The 26,282-nt window shown below is 34.8% G+C and overlaps 1 protein-coding gene across 1 annotated transcript; it reads left to right on the forward strand.

Annotated features, from left to right (window-relative positions):
- Positions 1–207: 207 nt before the first annotated feature.
- Positions 208–2,525, forward strand: LOC115960047. The gene is made up of 4 exons (XM_031078741.1): positions 208–823; positions 905–1,107; positions 1,188–2,108; positions 2,187–2,525. Exons 1-4 carry the CDS (start codon positions 208–210, stop codon positions 2,523–2,525), a joined length of 2,079 nt encoding a protein of 692 aa, XP_030934601.1.
- The last annotated feature ends 23,757 nt before the right edge of the window (positions 2,526–26,282 follow it).

Genomic DNA, 26,282 nt, shown 5'->3' on the forward strand with positions numbered 1-26,282 from the left:
GATGTGGATTGGCATGAAAATATAGCTGAAGATGAATATGACAGCTTGAATGAAAGTGAAGAAGAGGAGGAGTTTGATGTAGAAAACAGTAGAGCTTATAATGACACTTTTTAGGGTAAGGTACTAAGTGGTGATGAAGACATATTTGAGACAATTGAGAAGGAAAATGAGCCCAAGAAGGTATTGTATTTGACACATGGACAGCAAATGGGTAAGGATTGTGGTTCTGATATTAGCAAGAGTGATGAGCTGATTTCTCCTAAGCCCACATCTGAAGAGGATAACTGTAACACCAAAAAAAATCTTGAATTTAATGAAACTGATATGGCCTGTCCAGAACTTGTGAAAGGTTTGAAGTTTGGTGACGTTGCCACTTTTAGAGATTTATGTTTTGTGAAGAACAATAAAGACAAGGTGATTGTGAGATGTAAAGCTAAAGGGTGCAAATATAGGGTTTATGGTTCTCAAGTAACAGATGAAATGACCTTCCAAATTAAGACATTGAACCCCACTCACACTTGCACTAGGGCATACAAAAATTCAGCATGTACATCAAGGTGGATTTCTAAGAGGTATATGCAGAAGTTTAGATATGATTTAAACTGCCCTACCGTTGGATTGCAGCAAGAGATCAAGGATAAGTTTCATGTTGATGTGGGTAGGATGCAGGTGTATAGGGCAAGGAAAAGTGCTGAAAAAGTAATTGATGGTGATGATAATGAACAATATAATAGAATTTGGGACTATTGTGAGACATTAAAGGCTACAAATGTGGGTACCACTACATTGATGGTGGTGGATAGGCCTACTCTTGATGTGGCAGGTACATGTCAAAGGTAATACATTTATCTCCAAGCTACAAGGGAAGGGCTCAAGGCTGGATGTAGATCCTTAATTGGGCTAGATGGACGTTTCTTGAAGGGTAACCAAAAAGGACAAATCTTAAGTGCTGTGGGGAGAGATGCCAATGATAACATGTACCCCATTGCTATGGCTATTGTAGAAACTGAGAGCAAGGATAGTTGGTCTTGGTTCCTTGATTGCTTGTTGAAGGATCTTGGCCCAATTGAACAACATGGATGGGCATTTATTTCAGATAGACAAAAGGTAGGGACAATTTTCATTTATTAAATTTGGCCTTTATATATTTTGTTATTTTTATTAAAGTATTTGTCTTTTGTATGTAGGGCTTGATCCAAAGCTTTGACGTGGTCTGTCCTATGGCAGATCATAGGTCATGTGTGAGGCATTTGTATGCCAATTATAGAGATAAAGGCCACAAGGGGAAAGCACTTAAGGACAAGTTGAGGGCTGCAGCTACAGCATATACAGAGCATGAGTTTCTTGAACAAATGGGTGAGCTTAAGAAATTGTGCCCAAAAGCTTATGAGTATTTGGATAATGTAGATCCATCCATGTGGTCTAGGTCATATTTCACAGACTATTGTAAGAGTGACCTGCTTGTGAATAATTTGTTAGAGAGTTTCAACTCATACATTTTAGATGCTAGGGACAAGCCTATAGTAACCATGATTGGAAAGATTAGGAGAAAGCTGATGAGGAGGTTCCAATTGAAGAGGGAAGGGATGTCTAAATTGACAAGGAAAATATGTCCCAAAATTCAAGCAAAGTTTGACAATGAAGGTTTGAAGTCTTCTGATTGTGTGTCAATATATGCTGGAAATGGTTTATTTGAGGTTGAGTGTAGAGATCAAAGGTTTGTTGTGAACTTGAGCAAGACGACATGTTGTAGCAAGTGGGATCTTACTAGCATCCCATGTTGGCATGCCATATCTGCCATACTATTTGATGGAAGTGCACCTGAAGATTATGTACATCCTTATTACACAATTGAGACATACACAAAGGCATATGAGCCAATAATTTACCCTGTGGCTAGCATGGAACAGTGGAGAAGGACATCAATAGATCCTTTGGAACCACCCAAGGATGAGATACAACGTGGTAGACCCAAGAGAAAGAGAAAGAGGCATCCTTCAAAACCCAAAAACCCACATAAGCTAAGCAAGGCTGGTACCATCATCAAGTGCTCTGAGCGTAAGAAGGTGGGATATAATAGCAGAACATGTCCATCCAAAAAAGACAAGGTTAGTTTTGTGTGCTCTATGTTATGTTTACCATTATTAATTCTTGATACTTATAGATTGTTTTGTGTTATAATGTAGGGTACAGTGTCTACCAATGCTAAGAAGACACCTACAACAAACAAGAAGCAAGCAGCTAGAGGTGCAAGGGCTACTGCTGCAAGTGCCGTAGATTCAAGGGCTGGAGGTGTAAGGGCTATTGCTGCAAGTGATGTAGATTCAAGGGCTGGAGGTTCAAGGACTGTTGCAGCAAGTGCTGTAGATTCAAGGGCTGGAGGTTCAAGGGCTGTTGCTGCAAGTTCTACTAGTGTAAGAACTTCAACGGCACCATTAACAATATATGGTGGTGGTGCTAATAGTGAGTGTGTGGTGGTGCCAACTTTGGGAAAAGCCATTCAAAGGATGCAAGCTAAGAAGTAGAAAAAACCTTGGGTTTGAGAAAATATAATTAGTTTGTATTGGGTTGTGCAAGCTTTTTGTAATAGGCATTAACAACATGTAATCCATACATTTGGGTTTTTTTTTTTTTTTTTTTTTTTTTTTTTTTTTTTTTTTTTTTTTTTTTGTCATTGTCAATTTGTGAACAATGATTTTTACTGGGCATTAACAATTTTATGTTCTACGTAATCTATACATTTGGATTATTCTTTGTGTCATTGTCATCTATGAACAATGAGTAAAGCTATTAATGTCAAAGCACTTTATTTTGTGACATCATCATGTGAAACTCATACAATGTTGCATCATGGTGGTTTAGTACTTGGAACCCTATGAGTTCAAAAATATTTTGCTTTCCAGCAATGATTTGCAAGGTATTTTTACACTCGTTAAGGCCCTGGTATTGTATCATACAATTTAGCAATTTGTGACAAGTGGTAAACTCTCAGATATTTAATTTGCAATTTGTGGAATTCAAAGCATTTTTGTGCTGCGATCCGTATGTGATATGTCTTCTCTTAGCTGGTCAAGTAAATGTCTAAAACCATGTTACAGAATGCCATGGATAGGTAGAACTTAGCTGAGAGAGGACTAATGGAGACAAAATGCCATAACAATCTCTTAACCTTTTTATTTTAAGTAGTTGTATTAAGGAACTAGACTACTAGTTCTTGTTGTACAAATGTTTGAAGAAGTCAGGGCCCTCCTCTAGCCAAACATGAAACTCATTTATTCTACCAACCCAGTCTGCCAACTGAGTTGCCACTTTATTACATTTTGTTACAAGCATAGTTGACAGACCCTCCCATTACAGCAAATTTTATTTTTTATTATTAAGTTTTTATATATTATTTATTTGGTGGTAGTGGCCCTGGTGGGGGAGAATTGTGCTAAACTGCTAATCAATGTGCAAGATGGAGTAGTCATGTTGCATAAAAAAACAACTTTTTTGGTATTCATTATGGTAAAGCAATCATGGGAATTGAAATTGTGTTTCTCATTTCATTTCCACTTTAAGAAAAAGAATCCGATGAATTCATCAGAAATAATCATCAAAATCGTTCAAAGAAGAGAATGATAAAAATAAATAAATAAAAAATAAAAAATAAAAAATCAGTCAAGAATTACATCCGTGCATTTTGAACTTTGTGTTTCTCAAAATCACATCCGTGCATTTTGATTTTGTTAACCTGTAATAGAAGATTTAAACTTTGTCAATGGCCAAGGAAGATACAAGAGAAACTCTGAGATTTTTGTGTTTTTTTTTTTAGAGAGAGAGAGTGCAGATGAAGCTACGTGGAATCTGGGGAAGAGGATGGCACCACGCAAGACAGAGAGAGATGTGGAAAATTTTTGGTTTTGTTTTAATTGATTTTGAACAAGGGTGTTTCAATCTTTTAACTTTATTCCATCAAAGCAAGAAGTATAAAATTGTCACATGCAGCAAGATTCAATTAAATATAACAGCAAAAATAACACTGGGGTACAAAATGTGATAAGTGTGATAGTTTAGGATGCAAAATGTGCAATCAGATAATTTAGGGTGCAAAATGTAATCTAATGCATAGTTTAGGGTGATAAAATGCAATTTTCCCTTAAAAATAAAAGGAAGAAATTTGAAATAAGCATAACTTAATTATTTATACAAAGATATGGAGATTTTCACAAAAAAAAGACATACATTAAAATCATAGATTGGGTGGATTTTTTTTTTTTTTTGATAAGTAATTAACTTCATTAAAAATCAAAAATAGCGAAAAAAATACAAGGCACACAGGCATTGTGCTAAAAGCCAAAGAAGAGAAACTGGGAAAAATTGCAAACTAACACCAATCACCAAACAATTTTGTTAATTAGCAACGTTTCCAAACTATTTAGGAAACTAACATCTCGAGTGTAATAGTCTCGAGTTCACTATAGCAACTCGAGAATGAAAGACTCAATTTATATGAAAATCAAATCTCTAAGACTTGAATTTCTTTCAAGAAATCAGAAAACATGTAAGTCTTCTTCTTCTGGTCTCCCTCTGAAACAACAAAAACACAAGCAATAGATCAAAGCAGATCCAGTGGCGATTCCTTGGTGAATCTAGCGGCGAACCCACGAACCCAGGCGGCGAAACCCACAAACCCAAGCTCGAACTGAACCCACGAACATGGGGGATATTTGCAGACTAGCTATGTAAGGGTCTACAATGTAGTAAGTTAATTCGTGTTTGAAATGTATAAGCAAACAAACATCTCAAGTTTTAGAAACTCTAGATCTGTATTACAACTCGACTCTCAAAGACTCGCTTTTCGAGTGTTTGGCTGGATGAGTTGGACTGAAAATGCCACATAGATCTCGAGTCTTTGAGACTCGAGTTCTGATTTGTTAAACTGAGTCTCTAAGACTCGATTTTGGTACTTAAACAACAACTGAACTGAAGAAACCAACGATCTAACGACGAAGAACAGACCTGAAGAAGAATCAACGATCTGACGATGAAGAACTGAGGAACGATCTAACGACAAAGAACTGCGACGAAGAACAGGAACCCACGGAAGAACACGATGCCCAGGGAACCCATGGAAGAACACGATGAAGAAGAACACAACGGAGCTTCGCCGCTGCTGCCTCCGTCGCTCCTAGGTTAGGGAGATCTGAGTTCGTGTAGGTGTTTCTCTTTTGGGATTTCTGATTTGTTGTTCAGATTTGTTGTTCCTTCGTGTTTCTTCTGATTTGTTGGTTATTCTTTTGTGTTTCTGTTCTAGTGTTCTTCGTGTTTCTGTGTGTTCCTATTCTGGTGTTCTTCGTGTTTCTGTTTTGGTGCATGAAATCTCTTTATGGAACTCGAGTATTTAAAACTCGAGTTCCACGTGGATTTTTTTCCACATCAGACCAATTCACTTACAAATTGAGACTTAAAAACTTGAGTTTTATCTTGGAACTCGAGTTTTAGACACTCAAGATGCTAGTTTCCAACATTGTTTTGAAACGTGACAACTAACTAAATTTTTTGATATTTAATGTTATTTGGAAAAAAAATTCCACAAGCATGTGATTCCTTAGGCGAAGGTTTCATTTTCCCTCTGTTTCTCTTGTTTTCCTCTGATTCCTTAGGCTGAGTTCTTGGCAAAATCGAGTCTCTTATGCTCGAGTTCCTTGAACTCGAGATGCTAGTTTCCTAAATAGTTTGAAAACTTTGCTAACTAACAAAATTGTTTGAGAATTGGTGTTAGTTTGCAATTTTCCCAAAGAAACTAAACATGAATGAAAGTACAAAAAACCATCATTTCAGGAAGAGAAATGAAACTAACCACACTATTGGTTGGAATGTTACATGAATTAATTCATTAATATCTTCGATTAGGTGGAAGCTTAAATAAATAATATTTATTTTTATTTCAAAGAAGAGTGAGACATGCCACTAATTATTAATTATTAGATGATGTGGAAGGCTAAGTAAAACAATTACAAGAAACTACGCAATTATCAAGTCATAGCAAGTAAAATACATACCTTTCCGTCATCAGGGCCATCCCAAATCCAGGTGGACCGATGCTCAGCTTGTCTCGTCAAAACCCTTTTATTTATAGGCCCAGGGTTGAATTTCGTATCTGACATCTGAGACGCATTCAAAATTTGACTTGTTAGATGGGAAAAATTTTTGCAAACTTGAATTAGGTTTGCAAAAAGACAATATGTGCTAATCTTTACAAACTGATTTATATGTGTGCGCTCACACTGACACGGCAATGGGGATGCCGTGCCAGTGTCCGACACGGCGGAGAATTAGGTTTGCAAAAAGACAATATGTGCTAATCTTTACAAACTGATTTATATGTGTGCGCTCACACGGACACGGCATTGGGGCTGTCGTGCCAGTGTCCGACACGGTGGAGATACGGGATACGCATAGGACACGGTTGCACGCGTGTCGCAACTTTTTAAAAAAATGGCGGACACGGCTTGTGGAAAAAGCTGAAAGCTTGAAACGCACTTACCTCAGAGTCACGCCGACGCCGATCTCCTCCTGCTTCTTCTTTTTCCTCCCAGTCAAACAATCGCCGATCTGCTTCTTCTTCCTCGTCGTCTTCGTCTTTTTCTTCTTCTTCGTTGGCGGCTTCTTCGTTTGTCGGTGTGTGCTTAGGATAGTGATTTCCCCCTTTTGCCCTTCTGTTTTGTCCGTTAGGCCTTTATTAGTAATTTTGAAAACAGTACTAAAATTACCTTACCAAACAGACCTTTTTTAGTTTTTCTTATAGTTTATACTGCCTTTAGTAGCAACTTTTATTATTCCTTTTTCATTTATATTTTGAAATTGAATAGATAATATATATATATATATATATATACACACACATATACATACTAGCTTTTGAGCATGCGCTCACGGGCATACTCAAAAACTCTTCTATTTTTTTGATAAAGGGTAATTGTGGGGCCAAAGAAAGTGTAGCCCGGCCCAGGCTCAGTTTATCTTAAGGTCCGCGGCCCAAGCCGAGGAGAGCCATTGCCGAGGACGACCTACCTCCTCGGCACTTCACTAAATGCCCAAAGAGAGGAACAAAATGAGTGTAAGGGCAAGGCCAGGGAAAAAGCAGCCAACACAGTAATACGGAATTCGGCGTTTGACAGGCCCATGCCCATGCCCATGCGCCTTTCCAGCAACTCCCAGCCACTCTAGGTATGCGTCGACTGGACAGGCCTGCAACCCAAAAAAGGTAAAATCAACACGTGGATACAAAAAAGGGGATAGAGCACCAGTATAAATGGGGAAGAGAAAAACTCCGGGAGGGGGGTTTTTTGGAACGAAAGAAATAAAACCCGCCTATGCAGTATTTTCCCAGAGGAACTACTACCAAGCAGATTATCTATGCCCAAGGCCATACCTTTGAAGCCCACTTTCTACAAATGATATTGTGAGGGCCTCCTTTCGTACGAGCCCAATACTGTCATGGGATCGTAACAAATTGGGCACCTACAATTGGCGCCGTCTGTGGGGAGGGTTGTGTCTTGGCATAGATGATGGTTTGAGACAATACCCGTGTCAGTGCTCTAGCGTAAAGCTTTGATAGGGGCTATGATCCTTGACTAGGGGCTACACTTATAGCGTCAGCCACGTAGATGGTTCAAGGGGCTCGGCCGAGGATTTCATTCCCGTCAAGGCCCCACAGATGAGAAAAGCAAAATTACAAGTTTTGGACAGAACCAAGGCCTTGTATGGTCCTCGGACTCAAGCCTCTGGGGAAACCAACTACTTACAAGCAAAATTACAAGTTTTGGACAGAATCAAGGCCTTGTATGGTCCTCGGACTCAAGCCTCTGGGGAAACCAACTACTTACAAGCAAAATTACAAGCTTTGGACAGAACCAAGGCCTTATATGGTCCTCGGACCCAAGCCTCTGGGGAAACCAACTACTTACAAGCAAAATTACAAGCTTTGGACAGAACCAAGGCCTTGTATGGTCCTCGGACCTAAGCCTCTGGGGAAACCAACTACTTACAAGCAAAATTACAAGTTTTGGACAGAACCAAGGCCTTGTATGGTCCTCGGACCCAAGCCTCTGGGGAAACCAACTACTTACAAGCAAAATTACAAGTTTTGGACAGAACCAAGGCCTTGTATGGTCCTCGGACCCAAGCCTCTGGGGAAACCAACTACTTACAAGTAAAATTACAAGTTTTTGACAGAACCAAGGCCTTGTATGGTCCTCGGACCCAAGCCTCTGGGGAAACCAACTACTTACAAGCAAAATTACAAGTTTTGGACAGAACCAAGACCTTGTATGGTCCTCGGACTCAAGCCTATGGGGAAACCAAGTACTTAAAAGAAAAGCTACGTTACATGGGCCTTAGGAACTATCCGAGGAGAATTCCCCCATTAACGATTGGGTTAATCCCTACACTGAATGGATTGCCCAACCTACCCTCGGACCCTCAGTACCAAAGGGATTGACGCAACTTAGAGCAATGTGCTACCAAAAAAACACAATTGAGGTCCCTCACTGCTCGACTACCCTCTCGGATGAATTATTTAGAGTTTATCGTTCTCGGACATTGGTCTAGCATGCATCGCGCAGCACTCAGCCGTTATCCCGGTTAGTTCCAAGAGTTTAATTTATTGAGGATTACCATTGTTATACTTGATAATGTCTGTAAGTTTGAACTAGTAGGAATCTGTGTTAAGGCATTTTTCTGCTCCGAGTATCATTAAAGGCAAGCTTATATTTAATATTCATGCACAAAGTAGTTGTTGCAGAAAAGAAAAGCATTTAGAAAGAAATAAACTCATCTTTTATTAAGACAAAGGAATAGTACAGTGTACAATGAAAAGCTGAAATAAGCTTACATTAAAGCTAACTATGTAAGTAAAAAGAAAAATACAAGAGAGTAAAGATAAAGCCGAAGGAGAAACACAGAGGAGAGATTGGTTGCTGCGCCGAGATGTTGAGTAAGGGAACCACTCCTCAATACTTTTACATGCCCATAACTCAGGCAGCAAAAGAACCCGACGAGGGGCCTGCACCTTCGAAAAAAAGGTGCAGAGAGCACCTGGTTTTGGGCTAGCGCCGCTGAAGAAAAGGTGCAGGGAACCCAACTTGGGACCTGCACCGTTGAAGAAAAGGTGCAGGGAGCCGGAAGTTGGGGAGCCCCCGCGAAAATTTGCTTGCGGCAAGGCAGACGGCGCTGATGGCGAAAATTCCTTCTTCTGACATGCCAAAAATCTGGCATGACCAGAACCTGCTTCGGATTTTGACTAAAAGAGAGAGGAAGACCATCTTCCCCCTGTCAAAGCGAAGGACCGGCTTGAACCTGTGCCATCCTTGTCCGTACCATATCACCTTGAGGATTCGGTGCCTCTGAAATGGGTAAAGACCCTTCATCCCCACCCATGCCTCAAGCATACTGCCCTGAGGCTAAATGACACTGAAAATGGAGACTGAGTATGGCGGATGGATTATGTTTCTGAAGGAAGCAGAAGGGTTTGTATGCAAGGGGAGTGACCCCCTATCCTATTTATACACAGAGCAGACCGGTGGCATTAAACTTGTGCAAATTTCCAAGGAACGCTACAAACAAAGTAGACTGGACTCAATTTCCAATCTCAACCTCAGCCGTAGGATCTGAAGATCCTCGTGAAGGCACGCCTCGAGTACCGAAATATCAAAAGGCTCCGCGCGAATGAAAAATAAAGGCGCGTCCCTTGGTCTAACACAACTCCCGAGTAAATGGAGAAATGCAAATATTTATGGAGTGCAGAATCAGAAGAGGCTATGATGTAGGCCCAACATTATCAAAACCCTCCTTCCCAACTAAAAGTCGGGCAGCAGGCTTTTGAGGGGCTATTGTGGGGCCAAAGAAAGTGTAGCCCGGCCCAGGCCCAGTTTATCTTAAGGTCTGCGGCCCAAGCCGAGGAGAGCCATTGCCGAGGACGACCTACCTCCTCGGCACTTCACTAAATGCCCAAAGAGAGGAACAAAATGAGTGTAAGGGCAAGGCCAAGGAAAAAGCAGCCAACACAGTAATACGGAATTCGGCGTTTGACAGGCCCATGCCCATGCCCATGCGCCTTTCCAGCAACTCCCAACCACTCTAGGTATGGGTCGACTGGACAGGCCTGCACCCCAAAAAAGGTAAAATCAACACGTGGATACAAAAAAGGGGATAAAGCACCAATATAAATGGGGAAGAGAAAAACTCCGGGAGGGGGGTTTTTTGGAACGAAAGAAATAAAACCCGCCCATGCAATATTTTCCCAGAGGAACTACTACCAAGCAGATTATCTATGCCCAAGGCCATACCTTTGAAGCCCACTCTCTACAAATGATATTGTGAGGGTCTCCTTTTGTACGAGCCCAATACTGTCATGGGATCGTAACAAATTGGGCACCTACAGTAATAATTTGCATCTATTATAAATTGAAATTATTACATTTTTCAATCATAAAAATATTTAGGGATGTGATAAGTTTTATGCATGGTGAAAGATTAATAACTTTAATATTTGCTACAAACTCATAACACTCATCACACTCTTAAGTATTTTTGTAATTGAAAAATGTAGTAATCTCAATTTATAATGGATGCAAATTATTAATCTTTACCAAAAAATAGAAGAGCGCGCGCATGCTTGGAGGCTAGTATTTTACTTGTAGCCCAATTGATTGAAATGTCCCAACCCCAAATATTAAAAAAAAAAAAAAATTATAGGAAAGGCTCTCATATTATGAAGGTTTTTTTTTTTGTGTAATGGAAGTTGTGAAGTTATCTTTAAAATTGTATCCAACTTTTTAAACATCATGAATACTTGAAAAGTCCACCTATGGTCAATATGTTTGAAAAATACATGTTTACAAAAATTAGGACCAAATCCCTAACCAACTATGGTCAAAAAGTTGACTTTTTGATCCGACCATTGATCGTGTTGAATTTTAGACCATCCTATAAGGCATATTTTCCCCTTCAAAACGATAGTTTATGAACCAAAATTGGAGTTAAAACGAATGAGATATCACTAAAATACCAAAAACCCTAACAAAAATCTTTTTTTTTTCTTAAAGAAAAACTAGCAGTTTTTTACCCGACTTCGTGCAATAAATTATACCGATTGGACGAGAACTAAAATGAGCAGGCAGGACCATCTTGAAGAACAAGGTCTTAGATAATTTTCATCAAAAGGGCTTGACGGTATTTGCTCTGGATTGGAATATATGAATTGTTTAAGAAACAAACGTCTAGAATTTTTCAACTCTATGACACCTTTCTTCCGAGCACGATATCTCGATGAACGTAGCTTCAAATCAAACGAGGCTAGGACCATTGGAAACTAGACATCCAGAGCTTTTTGTTAATATAAATTTTTTTTAAAAAAAAGGAGCTTGAAAAGGCCTCGAAATAGGAGCACAAATATCGGGCTAGAAATCAAAAAAAGACGAATAAAGGCTAATGAGGGGGCGGCTAGCACTAGTGTATCCTAATACACTAATTCTAGCCTCCCATTTTCTCACATCTTCTATAAATACCCCCCCCCCTCATTTTTGTGAAAAATATGAAGGTAAAATAGTGGGGGGAAAAAAAAAAAGAGAGTGAGAAAAAAAAAAAGCGAGTAAAAGTAATAAAAAGAAATCTGGAAAAATAGCCTTAGAAAAATTAAAAAAAAAAAAAAAAAAATCTCTCTCACCTCTATCTCTTTAGGAAACCCTACACAAAAAAGTCTCATCCTTTTTTTCTTGTAATCTTTGTGGGTAAGGCTATAGGGATGGGTTAGTTCTCTAATAACTACACCCATCCCACCCCTTTTCTTATCTTGTAAACATCATTTCCATATATATAAAATCATTTTTTTTATCTTGCTTGTTGTTCATAGTTGCTTTATTTTTACTATGCTCTTATATATTTTGTGTATATATCTATCTCTTTATTTCAATGTTCATATTATTGTTGTTGGTTTATATTGTTGTGTTTGTTTCTCTAGATGGGTATTGAACCATCTCCTAGACCATGGTTGTCAAAATCGCAATCTGGATTGTAGGATCGCAAGATTTTACGATCCCACCTCACCAAAACGTTTAGGTTCGCACTAGAATTGTAAAAATGGTGGGATCATGTAGAATCGTATAAGATCATAGGATTGTATGAGATCCTATTGATTCTACCGATCTTACCAAAACATCAGTTTCTGTTTTTTTTATTTTTTTATGGGATAAATTTTTGGTTTTGATGAAGTTTTAAGGGTTTTTATTTTTCTATGTTGTGATGGTATGACTTTTTATTTTTTACTTATAAAATTTTGCTAACCTAAGCAAATGTTTTCTAATTTCTAGTTTACTTGTAATCAAAATAAAGGAATGCTTCATCATTTCTAAATGAAGAATTTATATTGGCTTTGCTACATTTAAAGTTATAATGTAGTTAAATTTGTTTGATCAATATACTAATTTGGGTTATAATATTACTAAAAAAAAATTCTTATATATAATTTTATTAGTATGCTTGTATTTGTATATTGATTGATTGATTTTTTTGAGCATGCTTTATAATTGTTGCTAGGTGGTATAAATTGAATAGTTGAGTATGAAGTTATATCTTGATATCTTTTGTAGCTCTAGTATACAGATATACAATGTCTACATAGATGATGATTAGGACGGTGGTTATAAGAACCCTAGAATGTGAATAATTAAAAATGTTCACTTCACTTTAATATTAGTCTTGCTTTTGGATTTCATATTTTAGTTAGCTAGTTTCCATTTGATAACTTATTTTAGATTTTAAACTTAGAACTTAAAACTTGGAAAATATTTCCATATGTGTTGATAAATATTTTGGTATTTGGTTGCTAATTAAACATTTATTGAACTTTTTAGATACATTAAGTCAAAACTTAATTATATTTGTTTCGTTATTATAAATGTAGCAATATATGACATGCAAATTACATCATATGATGCAAATCTTTGTTTTTTTATGGATAAATTCACAATTTACGTGATTATTCAATATATAAAATCATTATCAATGTTTTTTTTGCTTTAAATTTAAAAATATGTAGGATTTTACGATCCACGATCTATCTTATAATCCATGATCCCACTTACCTCCCACAATCTTACATAGTATTTCGATTTTGAAAATTTTGTCTTAGGCTATGTATGGGAAGTACCCTTAGAGGGAAGAAATCTCATCCCAGCTAGGCATCTAGGGATTTTATTATTAATGCTTTTATTTTATGTCATCTCTTTAATTTCTTGCACATTCTCTCTCCCCCTTTACTTTATTGCTCTTACACACACACTCACACCTAAATAAAAATATATTTTGTATCATCCCTCTTAAATGGTTTTTAAACCTCAAATAAAACACAATACGAGTATGTCTCACAGGAATGGTTGATGACTTAAAACTCCCATTTCCTTATGATGACGGATCCATAAAACTTGAAAGAGATTAAAATCTATTTAAGAGGGACATAAAAAAAAAAAGCTTTTTAATCAAAATTTCCAATATTTCAGCTCTTTATTTTTATGCTCTTTACTTTTATGTCATTTAAATTTTAGCGCTTTACATTCTTGCAATTTATTTTCTGCACTTTATTATTGTTGTTTCTTTACATTTCTCATTATTAAAGTTGCTATAAAATAAAAATACTTGGGTAAAACATTTTCTCTACACACTATTCTAAGAAAATGTTTTTTCTAAAATATTTTCCTACCTCTTTCTAAAAAAAAGAGAGTCTTTTTAAAAGAAATGTTTTTCCTCTCCTTTCCAACGTATTTCAAAACAAAAAACCCTTTTTTTAAAATGCTCTTCCTCCTTTAAAAAAAGAAGAAGAGAGTTTTCGAAATAAAATTTTAGGAAGTCCGAAACTTACAAAAAATATAAAAAAAAAAACTGTTTCCAAATAAAAAATCTTTTTAAAAAAAATATTTTCTAAAATTGTTTTCAAATAATAAAAAAAATGTTTTAAAATAAAAAATATGCTTTCTAAAAACTGTTTTCAAAATTAAAAAAAAAAAAAGTTTTCTAAACTATTTTAAAAAAAATTTGTTTTCTGAAACTGTTTTCAAAATAAAAAATCTGTTTTCTACAATTGTTTTCAAAATAAAATAAAATAAATGCGTAAATGCACTTTTAGTCCCTACATTTTGGTTTTTTTCCATTTTGGTCATTACATTTTAATTTCACCACTTTTAGTCCCTAAATCAATTAACGCGTGTTATTTTGATCCTTTCCGTTAGCCCACTAATGAAAATTGCTTAGGTGGCAAACCGAGTGCATTGCTGGCACATTAAATGCTAATTTGGCCAATTAAAAAATAAAAAAAAAATTTAATTAGCATTTAAAAATGCCATGTCAGCTTCTAAGTATAAAAAAATTTATTAATCAATTTTAACGAAATTAAAAAAGAAAAAACAAAATAAAAACAATAAAATACATAAATTCAAATCTAATTCATTTTGAACAAGAACACACAAGAACACAATCACAGATTTAAACATCAACACAAGAACATAAAGCACAAACCCAGAACCAAACACAAACTCAAATTTAAACATTAACACAAGATCACAAACACAAAAAACACAATAACAAACATAAATTATTTACTCTCCAAATAAATGCCACGTCAGATCCAGAAAATCAAACAAACCCAGAAAATCATACAAACCCATCAAGAACACACGAGCACAAACCCAAAAAAATCATACAAACCTAGAAATCAAACACAAAAAAATCATAAAAGAATATTGTACAAAACAAAATCAATCCATATATATACACAAACCAAATTATCCCAAAAAGAAAAAGATTTAAATCCAAAAATTAAATCAGTTCAATCATTAACAAAATACCCACAAAATTGAACAAAACCAACAATCAACAATCAACAAACCCACAATCAAACAAGAACACTGCTTCAACCATACCAACAAGAACACCAAAACAAACCCACTCCAACAACAAACCCACCCTTCAACCCACCACCACTGCTTCACAACCATCGATCAGAACCAACAGACCAAGGCAGATCGGACCCACCGAGGGAGCGTCGATTTGAGCTAGAGAGAGAGAAAAGCACCGTATTGAGCCAAAGAGAGAGACCCATTGATTTGAGAGAGGAGCTTGAGGCATATGGGTTTGGGTTTGAGCAAAATCAAGAGATAAAGAGAGCTCAAGAAGGCTAAGCACCAAGATAGGGGGAGAAAGAAGACAAAGAAGAAGAAAGAAAGAAGAAAAGGAAAGAATGGAGGCGGAGAAACTGAGAGAGAGATCCAGGGAAGAAAAAGAAAAAGAAAGAAGAAAATAAAAAAGAAAAAGAAACAAGTATAAACAAAATCACACACAAATCTAAATTCCACTATTTTTTTGTTTTTAATTATGTTTTTTTATTTATTTATAATTTTATAATTTTTAAAATTGATAATTTTTTTTTTTTTTTTTTTTAAGTTAGAGGTTGATGTGGATTCTGTGATGGGTGACGTGGATTCGGAAATTGCTGATGTGTCATGGGTGATGTGGATTTTTAATAATATTTAAGTTCTCTTTCAGTCACCTCAGATATTTCTATTTGTTGACTGACGGAAAAAAACAAAATAACACGCGTTAATTGATTTATGGACTAAAAGTGGTGAAAATAAAATATAGAGATCAAAATGGAAAAAAGCCAAAATGTAGGGACTAAAAGTGCATTTATGCCTTTTTTTTTTTTTTTTTTCTCCTAGGTTCGGTCTTAGGTGTCTTCCTTTTTTTTTTTTTTTTTTTTCTTTTCCTTCTCTCCTGGGTTTGGTTTCAAGTGTCTTCCTATTTTTTTTTTTCCTCGGTTTGGTCTCAGGTGTTCTTGCTTTTTTTTCTTTTCTTTTTTTTTTTTTTCTCTTAGGTTCAGTCTCGTGTTCTTCCTTTTTCTTTTTTTTCCTTCTTCTTTCACTGGGTTCGGGTTTCTAGGTACTGGAAAAAAAAAAAAAAAAAAAAAAAGCTGCACCAAGTGACAGGTATGGGGCCCACAAATAGTGTGAAAAATATTGAGTGATGGTGCCAAACGGGTGTAGTATTTTAAAGTGATGAATGACAGAAATTGAGTAATGGAAATTGAGTGATGAAAAATATGCATCCAAACATGGCCTAACCCATTTTGTGCTCTAATGGAAGAGGTTTAAAAACCATTTAAGAGAGACCACACTTAGTTTAGGAGATGGTCCAATACCCATCTAGGATAACCAACACAATAATAATAACCAACAACAATAATATGAACATTGAAATAAAGGGTTAGATATAAACACAAAATAATGTTCAAGAACATAATAAGGATAAAGCAACCATATACACAAACAAAGAAAAGAAAAGATTTTTATATATATGAAAAGATGATTACAGTATAGTAAAAGGGGTGGGATGAGTTTAGTTATCAAGAAACCAATCCATCCCAAAAGCCTTACCCACAAAAATTACAAAAATATCGAAACCCTAATGATACAGTGAAGATTTTATTAGCGTTTTAGTATTTTTGTGATATCTCATCCGTTTTAACTTCGATTTTGGCCCGTAAACAATCATTTCAAAGGGAAAAATATGCCCTACGAGACGGTCCAAGATTCAACATGATCCAGTGGTCAGATCAAAGATTCTACCTTTTGACCATACCCAATTAGGGTTTTGGTTATATTTTCTGTAAAATGGATATTTCAAATGTTGTGACTTTTTGATTCACCATTCAAGCATGTTATATTTATTTTTACCCTTTTTGGCTTTGAAATTCATGATTTTGCACATTTTTTATTTTTATTTTATATTTTTTTTGTCTTTATTTTGATGCGTGAATCGGAGTCTGATAAAATACGATATTGACATGGGGTGCTTAACACTTTCCCCACTTGTAACCAAACTTTCGAGTCCATGATCTTTGGTTCAAAGACTTTTGGTTTAACCCATTAAAATTTTTTAAGTTAATTAGGTAACTTAAAATGAATTAGACTCTAGGTGACCAATCACACCTAATACAAAACCAATGATTGGTGGCAACTTCTAAAATAAAAATAAGAAAAAAAGACTCACATACACACACCCCATCCTAGAAATACAAGCACACAAGAGTCACATTGCCAAGGACCTAATGTGAGACCAAACCTAAGGCAAGAAAAATTAAAATTGACATAAAAGTAAAGGGGAAGGGGAGTGCTTGAAATTAAAATTGATGACATAAAAGTAAAGGGGAGGGGGGAATAGCAAAAATTAAATGGGTAACAACATATATATACAAGCAAGAACATAAAAATTCCTAGATGCCTAGAAGAGAAATTTCTTCCCCCTAAGGGTACTTCTTAGATTGGGTTTAGGAGATGTTTCAATACCCATCTATAGGAATAAGATTACAATATCACAACCAACAATAAATAGTAGAAGCATAAAGATAAAGAGATATATACACAACAAAATAAAGCTTGGAATTTAAAGCGAGTAAAATAAAGAGACAATATGAATAAAAGAATTTCATATATAAATGGATGATGTATACATGAGAGAAAAAAGAAAATGGGATGGGTATAGTTATAGAAAAACTATCCCATCCCTACAAGCTTACCCACAAAAGATTACCAGTAAAATGGAAGAGCCTTTTTTTTTTTTTTGGTGATGGGTTTCCTAAAGAGAGGGGAAAGAAAAATTTTCAGAAATTTCTAATTATTTTTCCATAATTTCTCCACTCAATTTTTCTATTTTTCTTCCTATTTTCTCTCTCTTTTTTTTCTCATATTTTTTACAAAAAATGAGGGGGTATTTATAGAGATGCTTGGTGTAGTGTATCAAGATACACTACATCAAGCCTCCCATTTTTGCCACCTTATCAAGTTATTTTTTCTTTTTCCCGGTTTTTGGTCTGATCTTCGTGCAGCTATTTGGAGGCCTTCCTGAGCTCCATTTTCTTCAAACTATACATGCATTGAAAGCTCTGGATGTCTAGTTTCCAATAGTCCTAACCTTGCAAGATTTTGAGCTACGGTCGTCGAGATAGCTCGTCTGGAAGGAAGGTGATGCAGTGCTGAAAATTCTGTGACATTTTTCCTTAAAAAATTTGTATCTTCCAATCTGTGGCAGATATCATCGAACCCTTTTTATGAGAGATATTCAAGACCTTATTCTTCAAGTTGTTTTATTCAGACCACTCCAGTTCTTGTCCAATTGATACAGTTTATTACACGAAGTTGGCCCAAAAACTGCTTGTTTTTCTTGAAAAATAGCAAGGATATTTTTAGGGTTTTTGGTATTTTGATGATATCTCATCTATTTTAACTCCGATTTTGGCCAAACTATCATTTCGAAGGGAAAAATATGCCCTATAAGAAGATCTACAATTTAATTTGATCCGACAGTTGGATAAAAAAGTCAACTTTTTTACCATACCTAGTTAGGGCTTTGGCCTCAATTGCTATCAAAAGGGTTTTTAAATGTTGTGATCCATTGATCCACCATCTAATCATATTGTATTTATTTTTACCCTTTTTGGCTTTGAAACTTGTAATTTGCACTTTTTTTTCAATTTTATTGGATTTTGGCATTTGTTTTGATGCGTGAATTAAGGGTCGGATAAAATATAGTATCAACATATATGGTTCAAATTATACTTTTTGTAAGAAGAAGTTCAAATTATACATGGTATTAGCTTACACTTATTTTAAACCATACATTTCTAAAATATGTAATGGTTTCTCATTTTATATATATATGATTTAGAGTTTAATTGGTTTTAGACTTTTGAGATGTTTCCCTTCCATTAATGTATTGATGATTTTTATTGACTAGCTGTTTTTTTAGTAATATAGCTTTTGTGATTTTCTGCATTAGATTCAAAAGGTATAACAAATATCCAAAAATCACTTGGGATAGACAAGAAGATAAAGCACTTTGCGTTCATTGAAAGAGAGAAAAAGGAAGGGGGAGGGGGATTTAGAGAGGAAGTTGAAGATTTTTTTTCTTGGATAAACAAAAGGCAATTGAAGACAATTGTTGATTTTAAACATAGCAGTTTTGATAATTGAAAATGTAATCTAAAATTCAATGGGAACATCAAAATTCATGACTTAGAAAAAGGATTTGTATAAGGATTTCCGTCATGAGCTATACGAGGATTTCAATAACTTAACTAATGAGACTTTTTTTCTCCTTAAGCACAAATGATACATATTGACCCAAAAAACAAAATCACAAATGAGATTTCTCATATATACTTGGATGTTAATTTTCTATAACTATTTATGTTGTGCATAACCATAGTCGAAACCAAAAGTTGATGTTATGTAGAATAGCATAAATTCACCATGAAATGCTTGAAAAGACTATAATTTTGCTTTAGATTCTTTTAGATTGGAATTCATTATGCAATTTTCATTCTTCAATTAAAAAACAAGTGAAGCTATTCTAAATTTCAATTCCCTTCTTGTCATTACCCTTCTATATAACCCATTTGAGCCAATTTTTTCTATCGGACATTCTTTAATGTGACTCAAAAGATATATATTCTGTTGAGCAAAAGATGAAATATTTGGCATTATTGGGGGAACAAAAAAATAATCAAAATATATAACGACCATTACGTAAGATAGAGAAATTTTGATTTATGTATTTGAAAGATGTTTAAAAGAATGGTCCATTTGAAGAGCACAATATATTATATATATTATTTATAATTGTTTTATACATGTTTTATTATCATTTTCAAAATATTTGTCCTTTAATTTTAAAATTCTTAGAGCATCTCCAACAGGAGAGCTAAACACCAAATGCTCTCTACTTTAGAGAATAAACCCACAAAATAGGTTACTGTTCATTTTCCAATAGACTCTCTATATCCTGAATTTTTTTTGGCTCATGAACAGTAGCTCATCATGTCTGATGGGCTACTGTTTATTCTTCAAATATTTTTTTTTCTATTATAATAATAAGGTATTGAATAAAAAAATGTTAAAAGATGTAAAGTTAAAAAAAGAATAAATAATAAATGAAGAAATAATATTTAAATGAGATAGAGAATTTGTTGGAAAATGAATGTGAAAATTGAGTAGTTGAAAGGTAAAAGTTACTCTTCATTCTCCAAACAGTACAAAAATTTGCCTAATCTGCTGGAGATGCTCTTATAGTCATTATAGTCACCCCTCCTTTATTAGAGTCATCTCATTAAAGTTGCCCAAGAATGATACACTTTTGTTTTGGGGAGCAAATCTAAAAATTAAAATTAAAATAAAAGTATTTTTGAGCAGAAGATACAAGTTTTGTTTATGTAGATTTTCATGTTTCGGGTAGCCTATTTTGGGTTTTAACTGTTATTAATAGACGAATCCGCCCCCTGGATCATAGCACATGTGGTGGTACGAAGGGGTGGTAAATGAAAACGACGTCGTATGGATTTCTATTTTTTCAACGGAAATCGACTTATCGTAAAGTCGAGTACTGTGTAAAACCAATATGGTGACATTTAAAAAAAAAAAAAAATTTAAGCATGTTGACAGGTATTGAAATGAGTTTATTTATTTATTTATTATTTTTAATTTATCCAGGTATTGAAATGAGTTGCAGGCTTTTTCATAAGAGGATTGATGTCTAACTTAAATAAATCGTTTCCATTTCAGATTACCTATCACAATGTTAAGGCCTTCGTGGTTGTGAAACCTAAGGTACAAAAATCAATTGCAGGCATACAACCGAGAGAAGTTTGTGATATTCAAAAGATTCTTTAGCATTATATGATATGAACGTTATATTCTTTGGAAATTGCACTCTTATTTCATATACTATAGAGTTGTCACAAAATCTGCAAGCACATGAACCATGTGAATTTGAGTAGGATCTAATGATTTTATTCTGGCTTCTATGACAATTTTATCTCCTCATTTGTCTAAACCTTTTTTAATTAGAATCATAATAATCCAAAAGATCTATTTTACTGCCTAAAAGTTTTCTCATGCTATTTCTGTCTATTGGAAAAGTATCATTGAAAAGACAACTATACACTTTTTCTTTTCATAAATGATTTTATTTCTTGATTATTTGACTACAGAATTTAGAACCAGTGATTGATACCAAAAATAGGTAAAAAAAGAGAAACTTAGAAGAAATATTTGTGAACTCACAATATGGACTGTATATTTACAAACTACAATGAGCATGATTGATCATTTTATTTTAATTTTTGTGTTTTGCTGCAATGAGCATGATTTTTTTATTTCTCACCATACAATTCTTGATGTATTGTTGAGTAGTTGTTGTGAAATTTTAAAGTACCTGCAAGTACACGAACCGTACCGAAGTATAGTTCGACAAGAACGAGGTTGAACCTACAAGAATTTGTATGAACGTAGGAAAATTAATTAAATCTTAATCAAATTAATCCTAATCTAGTTTAATAAAAATTGATTGTTTTGAAATTAAAATAAACTAAGAAAATAATTAAACTAAGCAAAAGATATAATATAAAGCAGTAAAGAGATTAAACAATAAGGAGAAAGGAATTAAGGTTTTGGAATTCATCTTGTTAATTCATATTAGCATATATTTATGATAATTAATTTTTCCCAACCACTATATGATAATCTAGAAATCAATCTTGCTATCATGGAAAATGTTATCATTAAAACTTATATTTAAAAATCTAAAGCATGCTCTTCTTCGCTTCCTAGTTATAAAATCAAATCATCAATTGTATCCGTTATAAAACAAATCACAAAAGATATCCAATTTTATAATCACGCAATAATAAACCAAGTATTCAATTAATTAAGACAATCCTAAATCATGAGAAAAACATAATTGAACTCATATCTAGAATTCTATCTTAGTCAATTGATATGAAGCGAGAACATTTTAAATCATTAAAGAACAATTATTGTGGGAAAAATTAAATCACATAAATACTACCAATAATCTTTAACAAGGTTTCATCCACAATCTTAATTGAAAATTTAGCTACTCATAGTAATTGAAATAAGACACAAAAAATAAAATACTAAACATTAAATTAGACAACCAAAAAAAAAAAAAAAAGAGAGAGAAAAAAATAGTCAAAATGCTAGAGAAAAGCCATAGAGAAGGCCACATGCGGCTACCTGCTTCTTGCACTCCAGCCCTAGTAATCTATTTTCTCTATATGGTTTTACAAATTGACCAAAGCAACCACATCAGACCTTGGGAAATAGAAAAACAGGTTAGTTTTACACATTTTACCTAAAAAAATACCTACATCAATGCTTGCAAAACTTTGCATATATCCAAACTTACTACAGTAACCGTGCATATATATATATATATATATATATACACACACACACACACACGGTTACTGTAGCTTTGCCGTGGTGGTTTTCATTTGCTTCTCATCGAAGCCCTCTCCAACCATCCAACCACCACCACCACCACAACCCAACACCGCCTAATTACCACCATCACCGCAAGACCCATTACAATACCTTATAATTCAAACACAAAATTGACCAATAATCAACAAAAAATCAAATCAAAATCAACAAAAATCCAAACCAAATTCAATAGAAAATCACAAACCCATTTCACCTCAACCCAAAAAACCCATGTTTGGGTCATGGATGAGATCAAGCATGATTATTGTTGCCGATTACATCGAAAGAGTGAGTTGCTAATCAAGATCAAAAGATCCAAAAATTGAAGTTTGGTTTTGGATGGGTCAAATCGAGAAAGAGGTAGAGGATGGTGGTGGGTTGGGTCAAATTAAGAGAGAGGAAGGGGGAGAGGAGAAAGGGGTTTAAGATGAGAGTGCTGGAGATGAGAGAATGCATAAAGTAAAGAACACAGAGACAAATGAGAGAATAGAGATGAGTAGGGGTGTGTAGCCAACCCGCCAAAACCGACCCGACCCAACCCAACCCGTAGGGTTGGGTCGGTTTTTAGGGCTTGGTGGGTTGGGTTAGGTTACAAAATTTTTTTTGATAGTAGGTCGGGTTGGGTTTGGGTCATAAAATTCCAAACTCGACCCGACCCGACCCGACCCGACCCACCCATATATTTAATATATATTATATAATTAATAAATTTTTTTAAATAACTAGCTCTTCCTATCCTATATAAAAGCCAATTAGTTCAGACAAACCTTAGTAAATTATTATTATTGTTTAGTCATTAGTGTTGTTTGCCTTTACGGAATTACATTGATACTAATCTTTGGGTTTTTTTTAATACATTTATATATATATTTTTTTCTACTCAATTTAATAATAATAGTAATAAAAAAAGTTGTCTAACTCATAGGTTCAACCCAACCCATGTGGATTTGGTTGAATTTTTTTTAACGCACCATGGTGAGTTGGGTCAAAAAATCCCCTTGACCCAACCCAACCCGACCCATGCACATCCTTAAAGATGAGAAAGAATGGAAGAAAAAGTAAATGTGAAAATAATTAAAAAAATGAATATTTAAATAAAATGGGGTGTATAATAGATAATCTAAAGCGAATGTTTTGTAAAAGTGGTTGTGTAAAATATAAAAAGTATATTCTTTTTATAAAATAGATAGCAATTTTTAGAAGAACTTGATGTGAATGCTCTATGAGAACTCTTAATACAAATGGATTAGCCAACTTTTACTATTGCTTTAATTTGCTCCTTTATAATTCATCACATGCGGCTGCCCTAAAGCCTTATTATTAAAATCAGGCCCAATGCAAGACCTCCCAGGTATGTGTTTTGGTGAAGAAATCAAGTGGCCCACGACAACTATTAAATTAGTGATTTGATTTCTAAGGCCCACCACGTTGACTTGGTTTTAGGATTTTCTTTCCTTGCAAACTTCATACACGTTGGATTGCATCTAGGCTTCTTCTCTTTTTTTCTCTCTTTGCTTTTGGTCTTCTCTTGAATTCATGCCTGGGCTGGATGTTTACTTGGCTGAATCTTTACTTCATGCTTCACATCTGGGTCTTAAATTAGCTTGACAATTGGCTTAGCCCCACTTTGTATGTAAAGCCTGTATTACCTATAAAACAAAGACAACTTATAATCACCTACAAAATAGCATAATAATAATGCTAAATATGCAGATATAAGAATACCTTATTGTATATATTTCATCTTCATGTACATCCGTAGCAAATATTAATGTTATGCTTTTTAAATACACCCTTAAAAATTAATGGGATTGTTGACTTTAGACTCTTAAAACCTGTTATGTTATTATAAAGGATTTTCAGGGCATGAGGTTGAGATGAAACTTGTTAGACAAGTCCTGAAAAATGCAAAAGTATTCAAGACAATTAAAATTACTCCATCTTGTTTTCATGGTCCTACTACCTCCCTTAGGTTTTCAAGGCCCAACTTTTGTGCTGATATCCATTGTATCATAACAAAATAAAAGGGAAAATTCACACAGAACAGCTGTGGCTATGGCTGATCATGTAGATGATAGGGTAACTGAAGAGTGTTTCCATTCTTTGCAAAAAGAAATCCAGAAATTGCTGCCTTAAACATTTTTTTTTTTTTTTTTGAGAAGCTGCCTTAAACAATTTGGTAGAGCATGTTTTTTCTTCTACTTTCGAGTGTACAATTGCCATTTACTTTTTCTCATTGATTACAGAAACAGCCTTCACTATTTGTGTACGCAAAAACAATAGTTTTAAACGGAAGTAATTATATTGTTTTTTCTGTAAATGATATTAACACATTGTTATTTTCTTTTGCTAGGATCTGTCGGGCACACTAACGTGTCGACGCTGCTCTGTTGATTTACTACAAAATCAGCCGCTGGATTCGCAGATCGTTCATTTTATTGAAGAGGCCAGGTTATCTGGGCTGCTTGGTGTCCCATTTATACAGCTCGATCACGCATTGATCACGGCATTGGTTGAAAGATGGCGTCCAAAAGACCCACACTTTCCATTTACCTCATGGTGAGATGAGATGACAATAGACATGGAGGTCAGCTACCTGTGAACAGGTTGCAAGTGGTGGGGAAGACTGACTTGACATGGGTGAAGGAATGCGAACGTTTACTTGGTTTTGAGCCTCCAGACTCAATACCAAAGCCTAATCAGAACCACTCTGTGCTAGATGGGGCAAGAATTAGACTAAAATTCCTAAAGTGTATGGAATTGGTATCTTATCTATCCTACTTAATTCTTATTATTTGTTATTTTCAAACTTGTAATTTTAAATTCTTAATTCTTATTATTTATGTCAAAAAATTTCAAACTTAGAATTCAATCAGCATACCTTATATTCAAACTGATCCTTTTAATTTAATCATATAATATGCAAAAGAGGTTTGTTGAAAAGTTGGTTTACTGTATGGCTATGGGACACCTCAGTTCTCACTATCAGCCATTGAACAAAAGTTTCAGAGAATTCATGCTTAAAAATTCTTTTGTTCCTATGGGTCCATAAGCTCCATATACCAAAAGCAAACTGGACATCCCATGGAATTTGCCCAGCTACCCAGTCCTTAGAGTCCTTAAGATTACGCTTCAGCCAGCCACATAACCCGGAGCTAAAGAAATCCTCATCACAACGGGTGTTGTCCAAGTTGGCCCAAATTTTTTTGGCAAAAGGGCAATCTCTCAAGACATGGAGTATTGATTCACTACCCAGTCCACAGTATTCACATACCCCATTTTTAGCAATGCCCCTTGCAACCAGCAGCTCTTTGACTGGGAGGCTGTGGAGATAACATTTCCAAATGAAGCACTGGATTGGACAATGCCCCTTGCCTATGTTTAATGCTAGTAAAGTGTGAAAACATGAACCTCAATTGGACAGCTTTAATGAATACTCCAAAATTAATAACCTTTATAAGAGGGTAGGAGGGATATTTCAAAATCAAATGACAATATAACTTCAGAAAAAGTTACTGGAAGGGCATTGATTTAGCAAAAAAATTTATGAGAAACCAAAAAAGTAAATGATTTTTTTGACAATTTTGTATTATTTTTATTATTATTATTTTATTTCTTATAAAAGTAGTATTTAAACATTCCTAAAATGACCAATTAACAAATGCTCTTATAGCACCGTTAACATGAGTCACTTTGACTTTATAGAGTAAGATGTACTCTTGGTTCAAATTTTGGCTAAAGATTAAAAACAGGGGAAAAAGTCTTACCAAGTCCATTAGGTACATCCAAAAATAGTGTACCTCATGAAGATCTTTATAAATGCCAAAGTTCTTTCATTTCTATGCAACACACACTCTCTCTCTCTCTCATAGACACTCCAAACAATATGTTAATGATTAAAATTAACACAAG

Source organism: Quercus lobata, chromosome 9, assembly GCF_001633185.2.
Source record: "Quercus lobata isolate SW786 chromosome 9, ValleyOak3.0 Primary Assembly, whole genome shotgun sequence".
Lineage (NCBI taxonomy): Eukaryota > Viridiplantae > Streptophyta > Magnoliopsida > Fagales > Fagaceae > Quercus > Quercus lobata.